Source organism: Chlamydotis macqueenii, chromosome 5 (genome assembly GCF_036417535.1).
Source record: "Chlamydotis macqueenii isolate bChlMac1 chromosome 5, bChlMac1.mat, whole genome shotgun sequence".
In the NCBI taxonomy this organism is placed as follows: Eukaryota; Metazoa; Chordata; class Aves; order Otidiformes; family Otididae; genus Chlamydotis; species Chlamydotis macqueenii.
Window position 1 is genome coordinate 39,962,353 of NC_141560.1, and position 18,609 is coordinate 39,980,961.

General features: G+C 40.0%; 1 protein-coding gene across 1 annotated transcript in view; it reads right to left on the reverse strand.

Moving 5' to 3' along the window:
- DPF3 (double PHD fingers 3) overlaps positions 1 to 18,609 on the reverse strand; it is a 163,903-nt gene that overhangs the window by 19,035 nt on the left and 126,259 nt on the right. The window contains exon 10 of the mRNA XM_086749496.1: positions 10,671 to 10,799. Coding sequence (XP_086605622.1) covers positions 10,671 to 10,799 — 129 coding nt within the window. The remainder of the gene's footprint in view (positions 1 to 10,670; positions 10,800 to 18,609) is intronic.

Here is an 18,609-nt window from a genome sequence, read left to right on the forward strand (position 1 = left end):
AGCAAAGTAAGTTTTAAGCATCTAACAGGATAATATTATTAAGGAGAAAGTAAACCAGAACAATCTTCACTTACCACATCCAATTTGCAAAAAACAAAGACACCAGCACATGTATGAATGGCTTCTTTAAAGTAAGAGAGAGCAGAGTTGATCTTTATTTTCATTATTTAAAAAAAAAGGTTTTTTCCTTAAAGTAAATATTCAGTCTTTATTTTACATTAAGTGCTTTTTAAAATTTCATGTCTTCACAAAATTGCATTTAAAATTTGAAGTAAAATGTATTTCAAACAAAAATACTGTGCAACTTCAGCACTTCTTTTCTCTCTTAAATATCGAAATAAATAAAATAGTTAAGTCTTTTTTCAGTTTGTTTGTTTTTCAGTCAGTTCTACTGTAGATCAATTCCAGTTTGACCTGGGTTTATACACACGCTTAAAAGAAAGTGAAATCAAGACTTTAAAAAACTTCTTTGTATTGCACCAGCTTAGGGCATCCCCAGAACTTCTCTCAACAGTTGGCAGCCGACTTCCCACAGTCCAGGCTCCTGTGCCAGATGAAACATGGGTACAGAAGGGTCAGGGCAAGGAGAGGAGAAGTATCAAAGCATCCTGGCTTCTCTCGACCTTCTTCTGAAGTGTCTTGCTTGAAGAATGCTGGAGTCCATGAGGGCAGGGTTGACTGCAAAGGGAAAGGCAATACAAAGTAAAACTAAACAAACTCAAACAGACAACAAAAGCAAGCGTTCAGAAAAAAATAGAAGAAGCACAAACCAACCTTCCAACACAGTTTGCATTCTAGTTCTTTGAAAATACAACACGACGGACTCAATTTCAACTGACCATGGGAGCCATAAGTAAACACAAAGCAACCAAAGAGGATATGAAGGAGCATATCCAAAAGAAAGGCATCGAATGCTGTCAATCTGTCTTACTGTGAACATAATTAAATAACCTTCATCATTCAGTTTAGATAGCTGTCTCACCTCTAGAGGTTAAGGCCTTTGCTTAGGAAATCCTGCTCTAATTACATTGCTGTATTACTAACTATTTGTGCAGAGCCACAAGTGCATGCAGCACTGCATAAAAGACATTTTTAGGAGTCTGAATGATAGGCATAGGGTGGCAGCAATGTGATAACTTCTGGAAATAAGTGAAAGACTCCATTTTCCAATGTGGTTAATCCATGAATGGATTAAGTTGCACACTGCTAAGCTCCTAAGCAGTATTAGATAGCCAATAAAATAATCACTTTATTTCCACAAATTGCAAGTGCCTCCCCCATATCCATTCTGGACAACACGAAGGTCCAAAATCTTAGGAGAGGCCAGTGACCAAAAGCATAACTCAAAGATATGAACTGGCAGCATCCCCTTAACAGGAGTATCAGAACTTGAAATCACAACAGCTGGGAGTTTTTTTTCTAAATGTTATTACAACTTGTCCTCCCTGAAATTGGTAACTTAACACTCATGGAAATACTGACAAGGACATTAAAATAGTTCCGACCCAATTTCAGTATTCCATGGTATTTATATAGGTTGGGTTTTTTTCAACCCTGGTAGATATCTGGCAAACAGAACAAAGGTTGGTAGAGTTTATTGTAATGGCTCAGTCAGCAAAAATTCAGCCTGGCTACATTCCTGCCCTGTGAGGGTTTGTCAAAACAACCCCACGCCAGCATGAACACATGTGTGTGCCTCGTACTTTACATATACTCATAGCTCCAAATTTTATACAAATAAGAAAAAAATAACGGAGAATAAGAAACGGGTGTTTATTGGAAACATCTACATGTATTGCAGCACAAAACACACTGGGCAGATTTTGCAGTTTTTATAGTAAGTCAACTCCCAGTGGGGTCAATACAATGTTTGCTTGAGGAATTGATTCAGTAAAACCTCTTGCCACAGGGAAGAGGCAAATTGCATGAGGAGTCGGGCTTTGAAAGCTCCGTAGTTTGATGGTATTTGAATTACAATTTTAGGGCCCATCTCAAAATCTCATTGCAAGAATTAACCAAAGAAAGGCCAAGCAAGCAAGAGAGAATGCAGTGGTGCCCCAGCACAGTCCAGACTCAGCGACTCTCTGGGTGCTGTTCTCATTTGCTCCATGCATCAGCAGGCAGCAAACTGAGTCTCTGCCTTCAATCAAGAGCCTAAGCTGAGGGCTATAAAATGGCAAACTGGAACGCAAAATGAATAACTAATGTAAAAGCTCAAAGGCAAAACAATGCAGGGAGGGGATTTTAATAACACATTTTGCTGAAACAAATGGCCATCTCCAAGCTTGTCTACACCATACTAGCAAGCGTATTAACAGTGAGGTTTCATTCAGTAAAACCCCTAGCTAAGAAAGGCCAGTGCTAGTCCGTCTGAAGCCAGAGGCAAAGTTCTCTCTGGACCTTGCTTCAGCAGCCTAGGCTCATCATTTATGACTTTGCCACATATGTACAATGTTATTCCAAGCACCATCACATATAGAAGAAATAAATACCCAATCCATAAAAGTGGGGAGCACCTGAGTGGGGGGAAGAGATGCAAAGTGAAGCAAAACAGATTTCAGTTCCATCCCTCTTCTGCCACGTCTCACAGCCTCCTTTTATTTGTTAACTGTTATGCCAGAATCCCACATTTTCTTAAAATTTTCTCAATATATGTTATCACGCTTAAAATTTTAAACTGTTTTCATGGAAGAGTTGAGGTCTATCCCCGCTAAAATGTTGACTAATTAAGCACCACAAAAGGGAACATGCTAAGGAGCAGTGCATACTCTACATAGCCTGTGTTCCCACTGATGAGCTGCTCAAGCAGCATGTCACTTCCTTATTTCTCCTGCTCCCATCTGTGAATCAGAGTTTGCAGAGGATGGCTCAGGAAATTACATGTGTTTTCTAAGATCCTTTAGTATGGAGCAGTAGAAAGGTGCCTAAGGAGACAGTTCACATGACTAAACACAGAAAAGTCTGCATTTAGGACCTGAAATGAAGCATCCCTTTATTCACATTTCACATTGGAGCTGTCCTATTTTGGTACATGGTTTTTGTGTGAGCAAATGTTTCAGGAGAATCTTTGGACAGCCTCATGCCAACCTTCCTCTAATAAAAAGGGCATCTTATGGAGGAGGACTGGAAGAGCCAGGCTTGTGATTAGCTGAAGGACTGCACTTTCAAAGATCTTGTAAGAAGCTCAGAACAGCAGTCTCATTGAACTGCTGAAATCACTGGGGAATACAGAGCACCATGTTCCCTTCTGATTTTGAAGATGACTGTATTTTTTAGGTACAATCCAGAAGTCACATTGAAAACTCTCTTTATGCCTTCCTAGCTTGCTTTGGGGGTTTATGTGTCTTTGAAGACACAGTTGACACTGTGCAGTTCCCTCATTTCTGGCCTAGCTATGCTAGTGTCAGACTCCTCTTTTTTTTTTTTCATTGCATTTATGAAACCTCTTCCTATATGTTTTCTGCCTCATTAACATTGTCATCTTCCCCTCATCTATCTGAGAGGGTCTCATGCTGCAGCCCCTTTGCTTTGCTTTCATCTTTAACTTATGAGCTACCAACCTTCTTTCCCTGTTCCCAGCCTTCACTCCAGCAGTACCTGCCCTGAGAATATTTCCATATCAACACTTCATTCAATATTCACTCTTAACACTACTTTACAACCTAGCTTAAACAAGTGCTCTTTTAGCTTCCATCTCTACATCTTAATTTCCTCCTCCCTATGATGGATGCCTTCCTATGGTCAGTACCACACTGCCCAGCCCACTGCAGTAATCCTATATTGGTTATCTCAGTCTAATAAGACATCTTGAGGAATCCAAGGACTACTCTGCTCCCCATAACAATGAATTTATTTTACCTTCCTTCATCTCTCAGGACTAGATTGAACCAGTGACCATCCATATACACATTAATGGTATAAATAACAGTGATGGATATTTTTCTACGCTATCTGTAATAAATGTCAGCTGGCAATTTTTATACACTCTGTAAGCTGTTGTGGTTTCTTTCTGAGGGCACTGCACTACCCGGTTGTCACAAAGATGGGTGGTTAGGTTGCGAAAGGATTAAGACTGTATGCATTGTTATAGTAACTGCATTTGTGAAACTAAATCAAGACTTAATGAATTATGGACATCTGATTATTGTTTGTGTTCCCGAAGAGCCCAGAATGTGTTAGGCATGGTTCATAAAAGACAATGGTAAGGACTCCACTTGGAAAAAAATTATATTTAGACAATGTCTGTTCTGACATTGATGCAGTGACTGGAGTTCTGCAGAAAGACGTACCTGGGTGGGTTTCAGCTAGCTAGCTCAGGTACTGTGAGGACTATCGTAAGCACAGCAGCACGGAGCTCAGGATGGGTGGCAACACCACGCAAGGAGCTGGCTAAATACTGTGCTTAGTAAATGCTGAGCTCTGCGCTGCCAGCCCTGCACCAGTGGCCAGGCGCAGCTGGCTGGTTCCAAGCGTGTCAAGCCTACAGATCTCAGGCTGTAAAAGGCAGACAAATGAAAACTGAACTCTCTTCAAGTCCTTGATAATTCAGGCCTCCATTACTCCTGTGAGCCTTTCCCTGGCAAAGCATTCTCTGATTGTATTTTGAGAAACACGAGGTAAAATTAAAACTCTTTTCTTAGCCTTCTATTCTGATATGACTGCTATATGGATACAAGAAGTAGATGCAAGACGGATGCAAGAAATAATGTTGTTGGTTTACTGTGGACCTGGAACACTTCTTGCTCCCTTTCTGCTTTCCCTGTTGTTCACATGGGCACATCAAAGAGTAGCAAGAGAAAGAAAAAAAAATTTTTTTTAAAGGAAAAGAATGTAATACTAATAGCACAAACGTAAGTGCAGGGCTTGAAGGGCAGGAGTAGCAGAAGAAATCAATTTGAACTTCCTTTTCAAAATTCTATAACATTTCAGGTTTGCAATATTTCTTTGCAAACTGGGAACAACTCTACTTCTGGGCCAGATTCTGCTCTCAGTTACATTAGCATAAATTTAGACAAAATCCACTGGACTTTACTGATATTAATCTTTGCCTACAGTAAGGCCAGTATGGAACAAGGGAGCCCACAGTGCCTCACCCAAGGGCTGGTTCCACCCATTCTTGGTTGGGAAGCGTCTTCCATCTTGACTTCTGCTGCTCTTTATTTTAATGTCTGCATTACCTATACGTGTGTATGTGCCTATGTACATACATTTCTGACATATGTTTACCTATACACACACACATACACACAGATAGATATATATTATATATATATATATAATTATACAGATCTGCAAAGTATGCTAACTTTTTCAGGGATTTTGGAAAAGAAGACATCTATATATCTGTGCCTCACCCATGCAAACCATCTGAAGTTTGAGCTTTTAGTAAATATGGAAGAGTGGCAAAATATGATAAATTTATCCTGTGGGAGGAATGAAATTTATCTTGTGGAAGGAACTAATGCTTTTATCAGTTAAAGTACACTTCTCATTGATAGCATTAAGTCAAAATAGAATTGATTTGACACTGGATTGATTATAATACACTAGCAGGAACAGAATAGCAACAGAAAAGGATTATCAATATAGGGAAAGCTCAAACAAGGCTTTCTCCTGGCAGGTGTGCATGGCCCTGGCATGCGCTGTCCTATGGTATAAACACACAGAGCTATTTCATAATGTTTTGCAACACCATTCTGAAGGCAAATTATTAAGGTAATCTAGACATCAGTAGCATGTATTCTGGATTTACACCCATGTACCTAAAAGCAGAATCTGACCACTGCTTATTCCATGTCTGAAGTAAAAATAAAAATATTAGAGACTGGATTCTTTCTATTTTTTTAAGGTTTGGGGTGGGGGCGGGGGGGAATGTTGAAAGAGCTCTCACAGATAATATTCTGCTACCCCAGCAAAAGAAACAGGAGAAATGGAATCCATTTGGATAGGCTTCATTCATGCATTAGAACAATACAAATCCAAATTCTTCATTGCAAGGCTGAGATTTTTATCCTGGTATCAAAAACACACACCTCCAGCTTAAGGATTAGGCACTGCCCAGATAAATGTCTGTTTTGCCTCTGATTTAAACGAGGTCATGATTTCACCCTGTTTGGCATTATACATATCAGTAAAAATACATCCTTAAAATTTCATTTTGCCTCACTCCAGGGATATTTTTGCCTGCATTAGGCAGCAAAACATAACCTACACACTGACTCCTTTTGAATCACTTCTTACTGTACATGAGTGTGGATCCTGCTCCCACAGAACTTCCATTAGCTTCACCAGGTTTGTGAATGTGGCGCATACTCATAACACAATTTAATCCACGGGACTTACTCCTACAACAAAGCTCAGTCAAAAGTCTGTTGAAAATCCAGGGCACAGAGATTTCAAATTGAGTGGAAGACATTTCAGCTCAGACATACCTTTCAAATCCTGCCGCATGTTTCCTCCTTTCTGGGACAGTCGCTGGAAGGGAGTCACTCTCTTCTCCATTGCCCTTGGAACATTATTGAGTATTGCTTTGGTTTATTTCAAGAGAAGCTATTGAAAAGCAAAGTGTCTCACAAGACACTATAGAGAGAAAAAACTGGGTGACACAGGAAAAAATGCTGTGAATTAAAATTTAAAAACTGAAAGAAGAGTACAGGTGAGGTATTTTTCCATATAATTTCTTCCGTAATTCTGCTTCTCCATCTGTTATGTCTTTGACATCTATGACTTGCCATTCATATTCCATCCCTATGCTTGGAAATTGCTGTCCATGAAGTGAAAGGTGAAGGAAAAAAAAAAAAAAAAGTAGAACGGAGTGAGGAAGACATGAAGGGGTGCAAGGAGGAAGAGATCTATTGAGTGTAAATGTGTCCAAAGGAGGGATGGAAATGTGTTCCCCAAGGTCATGGTCTTCAATGGTGCTGCTTGTATTTTCAGGCTGTTAGACAGGCGTAGCAGGTGTAAAAGAAGAGCCAAACTCCACATGCTACAGTAAGTGCAAAATCTCAAAACGCAGAAGCCATCACATCAAGGGTTTCCTTGTCCTCTGACAGAGTCCGCCCACAGTGGTTCTCTAGAAACAGTTCTATTATCAAGTAGACATCCATTGCTTTTTTGTTTTTTTTGTATTTTTATTTAAAAAGTAGTTTTTCTAATAATATATAGAATATATAAATAATAATAATTAAAAAAACCTATCTGGGTTTGCTTTCTGCTCTCCAACCCATCTGTATTTTTCATGGTTTGCCGATATATATATTAAAAGACAAGAAAATCAACTCTGCTCATTATTAAAAAAAATATTAAATCCACCTTTTATGTTTCCAGAGAGAAAGAGAAGGGGGGGAGGTGGGAGGAAAACAAATTAAAATGAAAAAAATAACAGGAAAATCAAAACCTTCTGTCTCTTCAAAGTAGTTGTCGAGCTTTAAACGCTTGTGCTTTCAGTGTACACCCCACAGGAAAACAACAAAAATAACAACAACAAAAAACCAAAAAACAAAACCCCAAGGACCTAACATTAAAAAAAAAAGAAAAAGGTAATAACAATCCTAGTTGTAAAAAGGACAGCAAATCTCTCAGAGTTTGTGTGTCTTTTTAGTTATTTTAGCAGCCACCCTTTTTGTCTGCAGAGGGAGAGCTGCCACCACAGCCACCTCCTCGGCTTGAGAGAGGCTCTTCTGCATCATCCTCGTCAAAGCCATGAAAGGTCGAGGTGTCGCTTTCTGACGTGGAACCGAACAAGTCCTCCGTAGTGCGTGCTGGCGCTGCTTCGTCCCTCCTGCCTTCTCTTCCCAAATGAGCTGACATGTATGATCAATATATCAGCACATGGGTTAAGCAACAGGCATCATCATCATAATTTTTTTAATCATCATTATTATTAAACAATTCAGACTATTGAGCTCACAGGTGTGTGCTTGTATGTGCCCGCGCACCTCAACAACATAGTTTCGTAGAACTGCAGTAAGAAAAATAAGAAAGGATCAGTTTCTTTTTCAAAGAAAAAAAATCTGCAAACACCACAGGTGCCCATAGCTATGGCAGCGAAAGGGTTAATCATGTTTTCCTCTCTTCAAAAGACATTTAAATATTTCCTCGTGATTACTTAGATCAACTTTTAAAGACTTTTTAGACCATATAAGTAATCAGACACCGTTAGCTCTAAGCACAATAACTGTCCTTCACAGTGGCATCAACTGTCACAAATTTACTGCTATAGAAATGTACCCTACTAGATAGCTCATCAACCTCAGGACTATTTTTTATCCCTGTCCTTCACCTTATCCTAAAGAGCCTTTTCTGTAGATAAATGAAATACATTTTGAAGACTAAGCGAAAGTAACCAAAACAAGTGCTTTTATTCCAATTTCATGGCATGTCCTTCAAAAATAAAAAAACCTCAAAACAAATATATACAGTTCAACAACTAAAACAACTAAGATAAGAAGTGACCTGTTTTGGGGAACACTGAAAAGTTCAAATGTGTGTGAGTCAATCCATCTTTCGATATGGAACAGGAAACTCTCCACACAGGACATCAATAGCAGCAACAACAACAATGACAATAAAAAGAAGACTCTTAAAAAGAGAAGTTAAATACCGAAACCTGCAAAACTGAGGTTTATATTCTCCTTCAATCAAACATGTTTTGTGATTAATAGTATAGCCTTCTCTCTCCAGGAAAGGTAGAGAAAAAGATGTCTCTTGTGCCCCAGGGAAATGAAAGTGTGAGATTTTAGGGAACAGCTATTTTATTATTCAGAAACAGTAGTATGGTATTAAGTAACCAACTGTTTGGTCTCCGCTCCAGCTACAGGAATCAGCCTTATAACAAGTACACTGCATTGCTTAAGACACGAAGAATTAAATCCTGTTCACAAAAAGAAAATTGATATAACAAAATAATTGGCAGATGAACCACCTTGTAGAGATGTGATTTTAGTGACTTTGTGAAGGGAAGAAACAATGTAATTTCCATGACCTCTCTTTCAGTATAATGAAAATGTTCTCCGTTATCAAGAAAGAGAAAAATGGCGGCCACCAAAGAGGTTTTGTTGTTTTAGTTTACAGATTATTGTGTGGTTGTGCCTTAATCACTTTCATCACACATCAGTCACACCATTGCAGACCCCTGTGAACAACCCAGGTGGGTGAGAATTTGTACAAGGACAGCATTTAATGGAAATTATTTTGCACAATTTAGGTTACATGCCAATCTACTTGTTCCATCACACTATGGAATCAAGGGAATTAATGTATTTGTGTTACATTCCAATATAATCACCATAGCAATGTTTAAATAGCCCCCAAAAAATGGATCCATCTCACTGTCATATCAGGACAATGCTGAAATGAGTTATATTGAACTATAACAATCAAGGGGAAGGGTAACGATCTTCCAAGATGGCATCACAGACCACTGAAGCTTCCCTCTTCAGTTATTAAGAAGCAAACATGTATACACTAAAAGGTCCATGCCCATGACTGCACAGCATTCGTAAGGACGCCCCTGGAGAAAACTGAAGGGGTTGCCACTGGTCCTCTGGTGACCAGTAAGTATCACTTCAGAATATCTTCAAAGGTCACAACAACTGCAGAAAGCAAATTGTCAGTGAGAGTCTCATCCTGCTCCCACTGAAAGTGGTAAGAGGCTTATTATGAATTTCAGCGGGAGCATAAAAAGGCCGTTCCCTCGGCACGAGAACCGTCCACATCACATTTCAGCCATCAAGCAACAGGCATCTTTCAGTGACTACAGTACAGAAGCAGCAGCAGCAATACTGAACTTCAAGGTCTCTTTGGTTTTCACATTTCTGTGTGATAGTCTTATCACCACTAGTATCACCACTGTCCAGAAATATCACAACTGGGAACTTGGCCCAAAGCTGGAATACGCAGTTGTTAAAGGTTTCCCATTCCCTCTGCCACCGCCAGCACCTCCCATGTGAGTTATAAATATCTGCTCAGTTGGGATAACATTTCCCAAAAAAGAGAAAGAAAGAAAAAAAAAAAAAAAAAGGAAGAAAGGAAGGAAGAAAACAACAGTCCAGAAATACCAGAAATAAAGACAATTCAGAATGGGAAAGACACAATTGCCTACATTTAAAAAGAGAGGAGGGAAGAAAACTGAGAAATAAATTCCTCTTTAAGCAAAATTAATGATAGTCATCTTGTAAGAGGATAATTCTTGACAGCTACCCCCATCCCTACCCTGTAATTTCCTCCCTCTTTCTTTTTTGGATGAAGAAATGCATGAAATGTGTAATCAATGGAAATGCTTGCCATGCAACTTTCATAAATCTTGTAAGTAATTTATAGTCGTAATTGCAGCATTTGAAGACAGAACCCATTCTTTAACGTTGTCATAAGATTTTCTCCTTCCATTTGAAGAACAACTAGTACATGCACCAATGTTCACAGAAGCCAATAAATACATTAGAACTTTATTATTTTGTAGGACCCCATTAGTTTAAAAATGTGAATCCAACAATCGGTTTTATGACAGAAGATTTCCCAATCATCCTTTCCCACAAACCCAGACAAGAGGTAAGACCTCATCTTCTATCCCCTCCCAAATGTGCTGCCTTTCTTCAAAATCTTCAGAAGGAGCAAAACACAAATCACACAAATGTCTTTGAACAAGAAAGTTGCAAGAAGGAGTCACCTACCAGAGCGCCCACAGTCTGAGCATGATACAAGTTCTTCAGGCCGGCCACTTTTTTTGTTCATATTGGAGCCTCCGAGGCAGAAGTCACAGTAGTTATTGGGAATGATGACCCCGTCTGGTCCTTTCTGGGCTGCAGTCAGGTTAGAAATCAGATTTACTTAAAAGAGCATTCAGTTTGGACATTTCTGCTTTCTCCTTGACATCATGTTAGCTCAGTGAGTTTGCAGGCCACAGTCTTCACAAAATATTGTCAATTAGAACAAAAAGTGAACCATGTAAATCACCTCCATTTTAAGTGCACCCTATGTTACATCTATTTTGCCTGAAATGCACTTCATTATTTCCTTTGTAATGCCAGCCACGCTGGTCCCTCACAAGGACCTGCTGCCAGAGATCCCTGTAAAGGTCAGGGACTTTGTAACACGCAGAGGCATAGAAACAATGCCTAATGCAGAATTAGACCTACACTGTTAGTGAGCCAAGCCTGGTTTTTCAGACAGCAGTCATAATCATAAACCCACAAAATACAAATTCAGAAAGGAAAAATGCATTCCCCAAAACTGGAAAACCAACAGCAAGGAGATGGGGGAATAGGTAGCCTTAACTGGTTTTATTTTGAGTAGCTTTTTTGGGGATCACATCTCAAAGTGGAAAGGTGTCCTTAGACAAGAAGTTGGTTCAAACGTCCATGAATATTCACTGCAAAGCCATTTGTGGGCAGTTCACCCGAGGGTTAAGCTACCTGCAGCAGACTGCATGTCCCATGGGCAGCAGGTCCAGCATCACCCCAGAACCCAGCACAGGTGCAAGGAGTCAGCCCGGAGCAGACAGCCCAGCCGGCAGAGTTACAAACACTTTCAGCCAAGAAAAAACAGGACGGAAATTACATTCTTATTTTCCAGCTAGGAATAGTTGGGAAGGAGCAGGCACGCACTGGGTCTTAAGCAGAGGAGGAGGCACTTCCCCTAGAAAGGAGAGAAGGGCAGAGGTCTTCTGCATTCCTATTAGTTGAGCAGAACAGCAATGTGCTTTTTTTCTTGCTCACAACTGCTATTTCTCTCCTCCGCTCTCCAGAGAGGGAAAATTTCTTGTTCCTGCACACTCTAACTAGCAACTGGGGAAGGGAGAGGGGAGTGGTGGAGAATGGTTGGTCTTTGTCTTTGTTTCTCCATTTTTAACTTAAAATTTCAGTGGTATATCTGGCCTAATCCTATCCCATGAAGATTTCTACAAACTAGAAAATTAAGACCTTTAAACTGTACCATCTATATTTAATTATCTTTTTAATGCATATTTTGTAACTTGCAGATTTTTAACAGATGTTTTGACAGCCTTTATTAATGGACTTTTTGTCCACATCCAAATTTCCCCCAAAGAACAATGACATTCTAAAGGGCTTCTGGTAGCAGTCCAAGACATACACTTAAAATTAAAATTTCCTCCAAGTTCAGTCTGCTTTTCTGTTTTGGGTGCATCTAGTTATTCATTTACTTCCAGCTGTTGATTAGCTGAGCTTTTTGGAGACTGGTAACTGAGAGATTTTAGGTAAGCTGAAATGAAGAAAAAAATTCAAACTCTTAAGACTGCAAACACATCACTTTCTTCCCGCATGGTCGCTGAGTCCCTAACAGTATTTAGTGAACAATGGGCTTTGCCCTGAAATGGTCCCGATTAGCAGATCCCCAGTTCTCCGAAACCCAGAGAAGCTCCCAGTGTTAGGTTAGCATTTTGCCTGTTCACAGAGAGGCATTTAATACGTGCATGCAAGGTAAGCAAAAAAAGAACAGGAACCAGGTGGAAGCCTAGCGCACTGGCTCATTTTAAGAGCTGTAACAAAATGATCATAAAGTTGCTACTTGTACATATTTTGTGTATAAAAAGCAGATCTCCCTAGCATTTATTTTTCCCACTACAGCCCCATTCTGGAAAAGTTAAGTAATTACTTCTTTATATTGTGCTGCATCTACAGACAGGCCATGTGCGTTGCAAACTCAGCAAGCTCAACATTCAGTGATATTTTTTTTTGTTCCTCATTATGTTACTTCACCTTTCATCTGAGTTTCTTAAAGTGCCTTACAGATACTAAAATCCTAATATTAAGCCTCAGCGAGGTCAAAAGCCTCTTTGGCCACTGACTGTAATCAAAGTGTTGCTGGGCCGTAATTAAGCCTCGTGGTGAGGAGGCAGCATTGTATTTTACAGCTGAAAGACTTGGAGGCAGAGTGATGAACTGGCTTACTCATGAACACACAACAATTCTGTGGTGAGGCCACAAATAAAAACAAGCATTCAAGGTGGCGGCCAGCGGACGTAGGAAAGAGCTCCACTTCTACCATCGCTCAGAATAGTATAATTGCTTTAATACTCTGCATATACTGACTGAAAATTTTCCAATGCAGCTTACAGCCTTAAGATCACTGACTGTCAAACTGGAAATGGGACAAGGGACCTTGTGAAAACACACACTGATCAATTCGCCTGCGGTGTGTGGGACAGGTGGAGGGTGTTCACTGACTGTGAGGAAGCTGAAGGGATTCTCCTAGACTACTGGCAAGGGAATAAGCATCAGTTTTGATCACCTCCTTTTTATTTTCTTTTCTTCTTCTTTTCTTACAATTTAATTTAATTTTTAATGTGAGTGCCTATGTGCTCGTCTGTTGCTTGTCACTCATAAATATGGACCTGGCTCAGTTGAGTGTGATAGAGATGTCAGGCCTGAGAAGTCATACACAGATGAGAAGTTCCTGAGGTTACATCAACAATGTCTTAAATGATGTATCTCTAGAGCCAAATAAGCCAGGCAATGTTTTTTTGTTCTAACAGGTGCAAAAACTAGAATCAAACCTGACTCAAGCTTATTTTCTTGATCAGTACTGTACAGTGAATTAAGCCTCAGGCTAAATCACAGAAGGTTTGAGAATAAAGAGATTTCCAGATGATAGTAAGCAGAGTTCTTACTTTCAAATGACTTTTTTTTTGTGTACGTCCTTGGAGTGTTTAATTCTATTTTACTGTAGTTCACAAATGATGAGGGAATTAAGAAACAAAGCAAAGATAGAAAGATATAATGTGCAATATTCATGAGAAGGGGTATCATGCACCAAAAGCCCAACCCTAATCTCACCCCTTAATCAATAAAATTACTTACAAAAATAAGTATGGGAATGGATTTACAAGTGAAAGCAATTAAATTACTAGGCACAAAAGTGTAGCTGCTTTTCATCTGAGACATAGTAATTAACTAGGTATCCACTTCTCACACATGTTAATCACAAAGTAGAAGGTGCTAGCTTAAGACAGACCGTAGCTCAGCTAATGAGAATGCACTGCTACCTCAGTCACTTGGATCAGGTGACTACAACCAAACATTTTGTCTAAAAAATGTTCACCCAGAATCAGAAACTGTTTTAAAGCAAAGCCTTGAAAACCAACCATAATGTTGTCCTAACTTACTCTAAACTTCTCTGATTTTCTCTTAGGTTACAAACTGCAACAACAGATCAAAAGCTCTGAGGAGCTTTGAGGAATACTGCCTGAGCTAAGGTATGCTCATAGGGGGTGTATTTAAATCAGTGCCTCGTGTCATTTCAACTGGGTGTTGCTTTCTAGTTTCATCAAAGGCCCTCTCTTCTTCTACATCTGCCCAAAAATAAATAGAGTACACAATTTTACAAATACTTTTAAAATGGATTAAGGAGAGACATAGAAGTATCTGCACAGTTCATATGATAGTTTCTCTGTATCTGAAAGCTGATTCATGTGAAGACCGGATGCAGACTGAGAATGAAGTAAATATTTCAGAATAAATTTGGTATGCACTTATTCTGAAATACATTTTTTTTCTTCTTACCCTAATCAAGTTAATTTCAAACTATATAAAGCTAAGCAGAATAAAAACCAACTTAAAATATGGTACCATCTTTCACAGGAGTCTTCTTGCAAAATAAGTACTGTAAATTAAATAAATTCAGTAGTATATCACACAGTAACTTTGCTCTGTAGACAAAATCTACAAAGCTAAACAAATTGACTGAGTTTATACATTTCTTGATTTTGAAGGCAGGGGCTCTAACAGAGTTCTAGCTTCCCTTCTCCCCTCCTCAAGTAATCAAAAAACCAGGAAGTTCTCTTCCTCATGGTTTCAGTTTAATAATAAAAGAAAGCTGCTTCTAGAGAAATAATATCAAGAAATTAGGGTTATTCTTTTCTACATCATCTCCTGGAGCCACAAGACTCAGTAAGAATCTCAGTTTTCTAGCTTTCGTGGCTGCAGAGTATATCTTGAATGGAAGGCAAGTTCAGAAGAAGCAATTCTTGTCCCTGTTTTTTAATCAGAAAACTCAGAATATGGATATTTTAAATAGCTTTCCTTTAAAATGTGACACTTAAAAACATATAGATAAACTCCCAAATAAATAGAACCTTGTAGTTTTTCAATTTTCTGTTTTCTAAGTGAAGTTATTTTGATTATTTGGATCATGATCTTTAATAACTTTGAGCTGGAACCAGTGCTTAAAAGAAAATCTGATTTTTCTGGGTTTTGATACCAAATCACAGTCACATACATTTCTTCAGCCTGTAGGTGCTACTTAACCTTAAGTATTATGCTTAACCGTGTTTTAAGCTGTGCATCTATATTTGGTAGCATTTTATCCTATTTTTTTATTATATCTACAGTACTGGAAAGGCAGCGGAGAATGAGAAGTAGAGTGCACATCCCCCTGTCAAGTTGGGGCCTGTGCATCATTTATTTAAATTATTACAATGAATTGACTATAGTCAGACATATATGCGCTCCCAAAGGGATTTTTCCTAGCACGCTTTGTCCAGCTCTTACCTGTTTCTTCTGGGCTTGATCCAAAACGAATAAAGTCCACTCGAGTTTTCAATTCAATTCAAAAGGCTTTGAATCAGGCCATTTACTCTGTTTGCAACAAAAATTTGCAAAGCACAATAGAGACCACAGGAACCCGCATGTAAGCCTGAATCAAGTCAATGAACTTTGCGATAGAGGAAAAGGGGTGGATTTTTTTTTTTTTTTTTTTTTAATCTACAAGACTCTCTGTCTGAGACAGGGGCCCAGTTTTCCTTTCCAATGCCTCCCTTTTTCTCGCTGTTGAAGTGCAAGTCTAACATTTGGCCGCCTGCGCGGCAAAACACCAGCCAAGAGCCTGAGCCTGCAGTCATCAAGGCCCTTGGAGGACTTGCTGAGATACAATCCCAATCTATAGCCTAAGTGCCCCCATGTGCCTTCATTTGTCCCCCTTGCCCCTCCACCGCCACCAGCACTCATCCCTGGCAGGCCTGGCCCGCCTCCATGGCCACCGGCCTTGCCACCTGTTACTGCTTCACCTCTCAAGTGTAAGGAATCACAGTGCGGCCCCCTTCATTTGCTGCTCCAAACGCATCGGTGGAGGATAGTCAGGCTTGTGCAAGAAATTACAATGTGATAATTAAATTTTAAAAAGGCTTGAAGGAGAAGGGAAAGGGAAAGCAGCACTTGGACTGTGGCTTTTCTTGAAGGAAGAGGAGGGAGATGCCCTGTTGGGCACATACCCACTTCTGCCCCGGTCATTGCCTGGGCGTAATGAGCCTTGGTGAGAGTCAGAGAGGTGGGTTGTGGAGGTACTTCTGTGCTCAGTAACAGAAAAACATATATACAACCCTGGTGTGGTGAGGAACAGGCCAAGCACAGCTGAAATGCATTCAAGGCTCTTACTCTCTCATATGCACACAGCCAGGCAGAGATGCGCACAGTCATTTCTGCGGCCTCCTCGCCAATGAATTAAGTGCAGGGCTTTTTCATTGCAGTTTTCCAGGAAAAAAAAAACAAACATAAATCAAACTGAATGAGAGGAAATGGCCAGTCTCTCTGGGCATGTTTACTCTGTTGTTAACACCAGAGATAAGCACATTGGCTAACCACAAACTGGGAAGTGTTGGAGCACTAGATACAGAGACCTTCCAGCAGGCTGTAAGCACAGCTTAGGTTGGTAGCGGCATATCTGTGTCCATGGGGCACTGTATTCAATCGAATAAGCTCTGAACTTGGGTGCAGCACTGGGAAACGGCTGCTATTCTGTTCCCAGAGTTGAGCAAAACAGCCCGCACTGCACGGGCATGCCCTTTGCTGGCAGCCAGAGAAGCAGGCTGAGAGAGCTACTGAGAGAGCTGCTGCAAACCACCCACCCAAAGTATCACCAGTTCTCCTTAAGAACTGGATTTTATCTCCTCTTTGCATTAGTTGGTGCTGCGGGGATAGAAGAAGCTGTTGCCTTTGTGCAACAACTCTGACAGGTTGCCTTTCCTGCAGTCCCTGCATGGCCAAGGAGCACTACAAGCTACAAGAAGTGCTAGAAGAAGGAGATACATCTGTAGGAGAAGCCTGTGAATGTGGGAGAAGGAAGAGCATTTGATCATGTTTTTTATAGGAATCGGTATGGCTTTTAAGTTGAACAGCTAATGAATGAGCTGGAAGGTGGGCAGTGGAAGGCACAGCTAGGAAAATACATCAGATCTCACAGATTTGGGGAATCAGCATTCCTGCACTATAAGGCAGCACTTCATAGAAATGTCTGTGCACTGATCTTATAGAGTCTTCTGCAGGATCACCTAAAGTATAGGTCAAAATTTCACTTCTCACAATAAATCATTGCAACTGTCCAGTGCCTCATGACAATAAACAGTAGGAGATACAGAATAGAAAGGCAGACAAAAGAGTCCGATGTGTTATCATACAGATTTCCTGATTTTGAGGGGTACCTCTCCTGAGACTTGGCATCTGGCCACTGAAATGCATCGTTCCCATCAGCTCAGGGAACTCAAGGAGGGATTATAGTGCTCAATACACAGCCCCATCCAGCAGCATCCTTCACTATTCACGTAAGAATTGCCAGTGTCATGCAATGGGTCCCTGCGACATGTGGTAGGCTTTGGATCTGTAAATTTCTCAGTGGAGGAGTGTGAGAAAGCAGATGACCTAAGTTCAAATTCAGTCAAAACTTTTGGGTTTTACTTGGTTCAAATTCTACAGAGAGAAAAAAAAAAAACAAAACAAGGAGACAGTGAGAAAGAAAAAAAAATAAATACATAAATGATATCATTCTGTCTCAAGAGCTGATATGTTATTGAAGCAACACAAGATTTTCAAAAACTAATTAGTCAAATTGGAAACATGTTCCCATAAACTACTGAGAAGCACTAGGTGCTTCTCTTCAATGAGAGTTGCACATTGACAACAACATTTCAGGTCCTGGCCAGGCAGTATATAAAAAATTTCCTCAAACTACCAAAACCCCCCTGAAAGTCTAAACGAAACAACAAGAAGTCCCCTATGGGTCCCTGTACATAGAAGACAAGTTTGGGATTTTCCAGTATTCCAAAACTCTAAACAACAGATCTGTTTTTTTCCTCAGTATCCTAAAACACAGGCAGAAAATTCTGAGAAATTTACAGCTGCAAACAGGGTTTGAGTGAAAATCGTTACACAGTTCCAAATTCTGCAATCACCACTGTTTCTTTTAGTATTCTGACTCCATTTTGTTAGGAAAATGAGATCTGGAAGGGAAAAAAACTGAACAGATTAAACTAATGAGAAGTCAACTCAAGGTAATGTACATATTTTCACTGAAAAGGCACTTGCTGCAGGGTATCTTGTCGCAAGGTGAGCATTGATGCATCCTTGCATTCAGAAGCAGTTCCCATCATGGCCCCAGCGAGGCTCGGCACTAAGGCAGGGAAAAAGTAGGCCTGATGTAGCTTTTCAAATTGATGCCGCTTGTGGAGAGGAACAAACAGCTCGTCTCCAACTGAGGGGCTGACTCTCGTCATTTATTCATGGCCAGCCCCCTGCCTGGATGGAAATAAAAATGTTTCAAAGATGACTGTGTGGGGGAGCTGGAGGACAGCTTGGAGGCACACTGAGGTTAGCACATTAATTT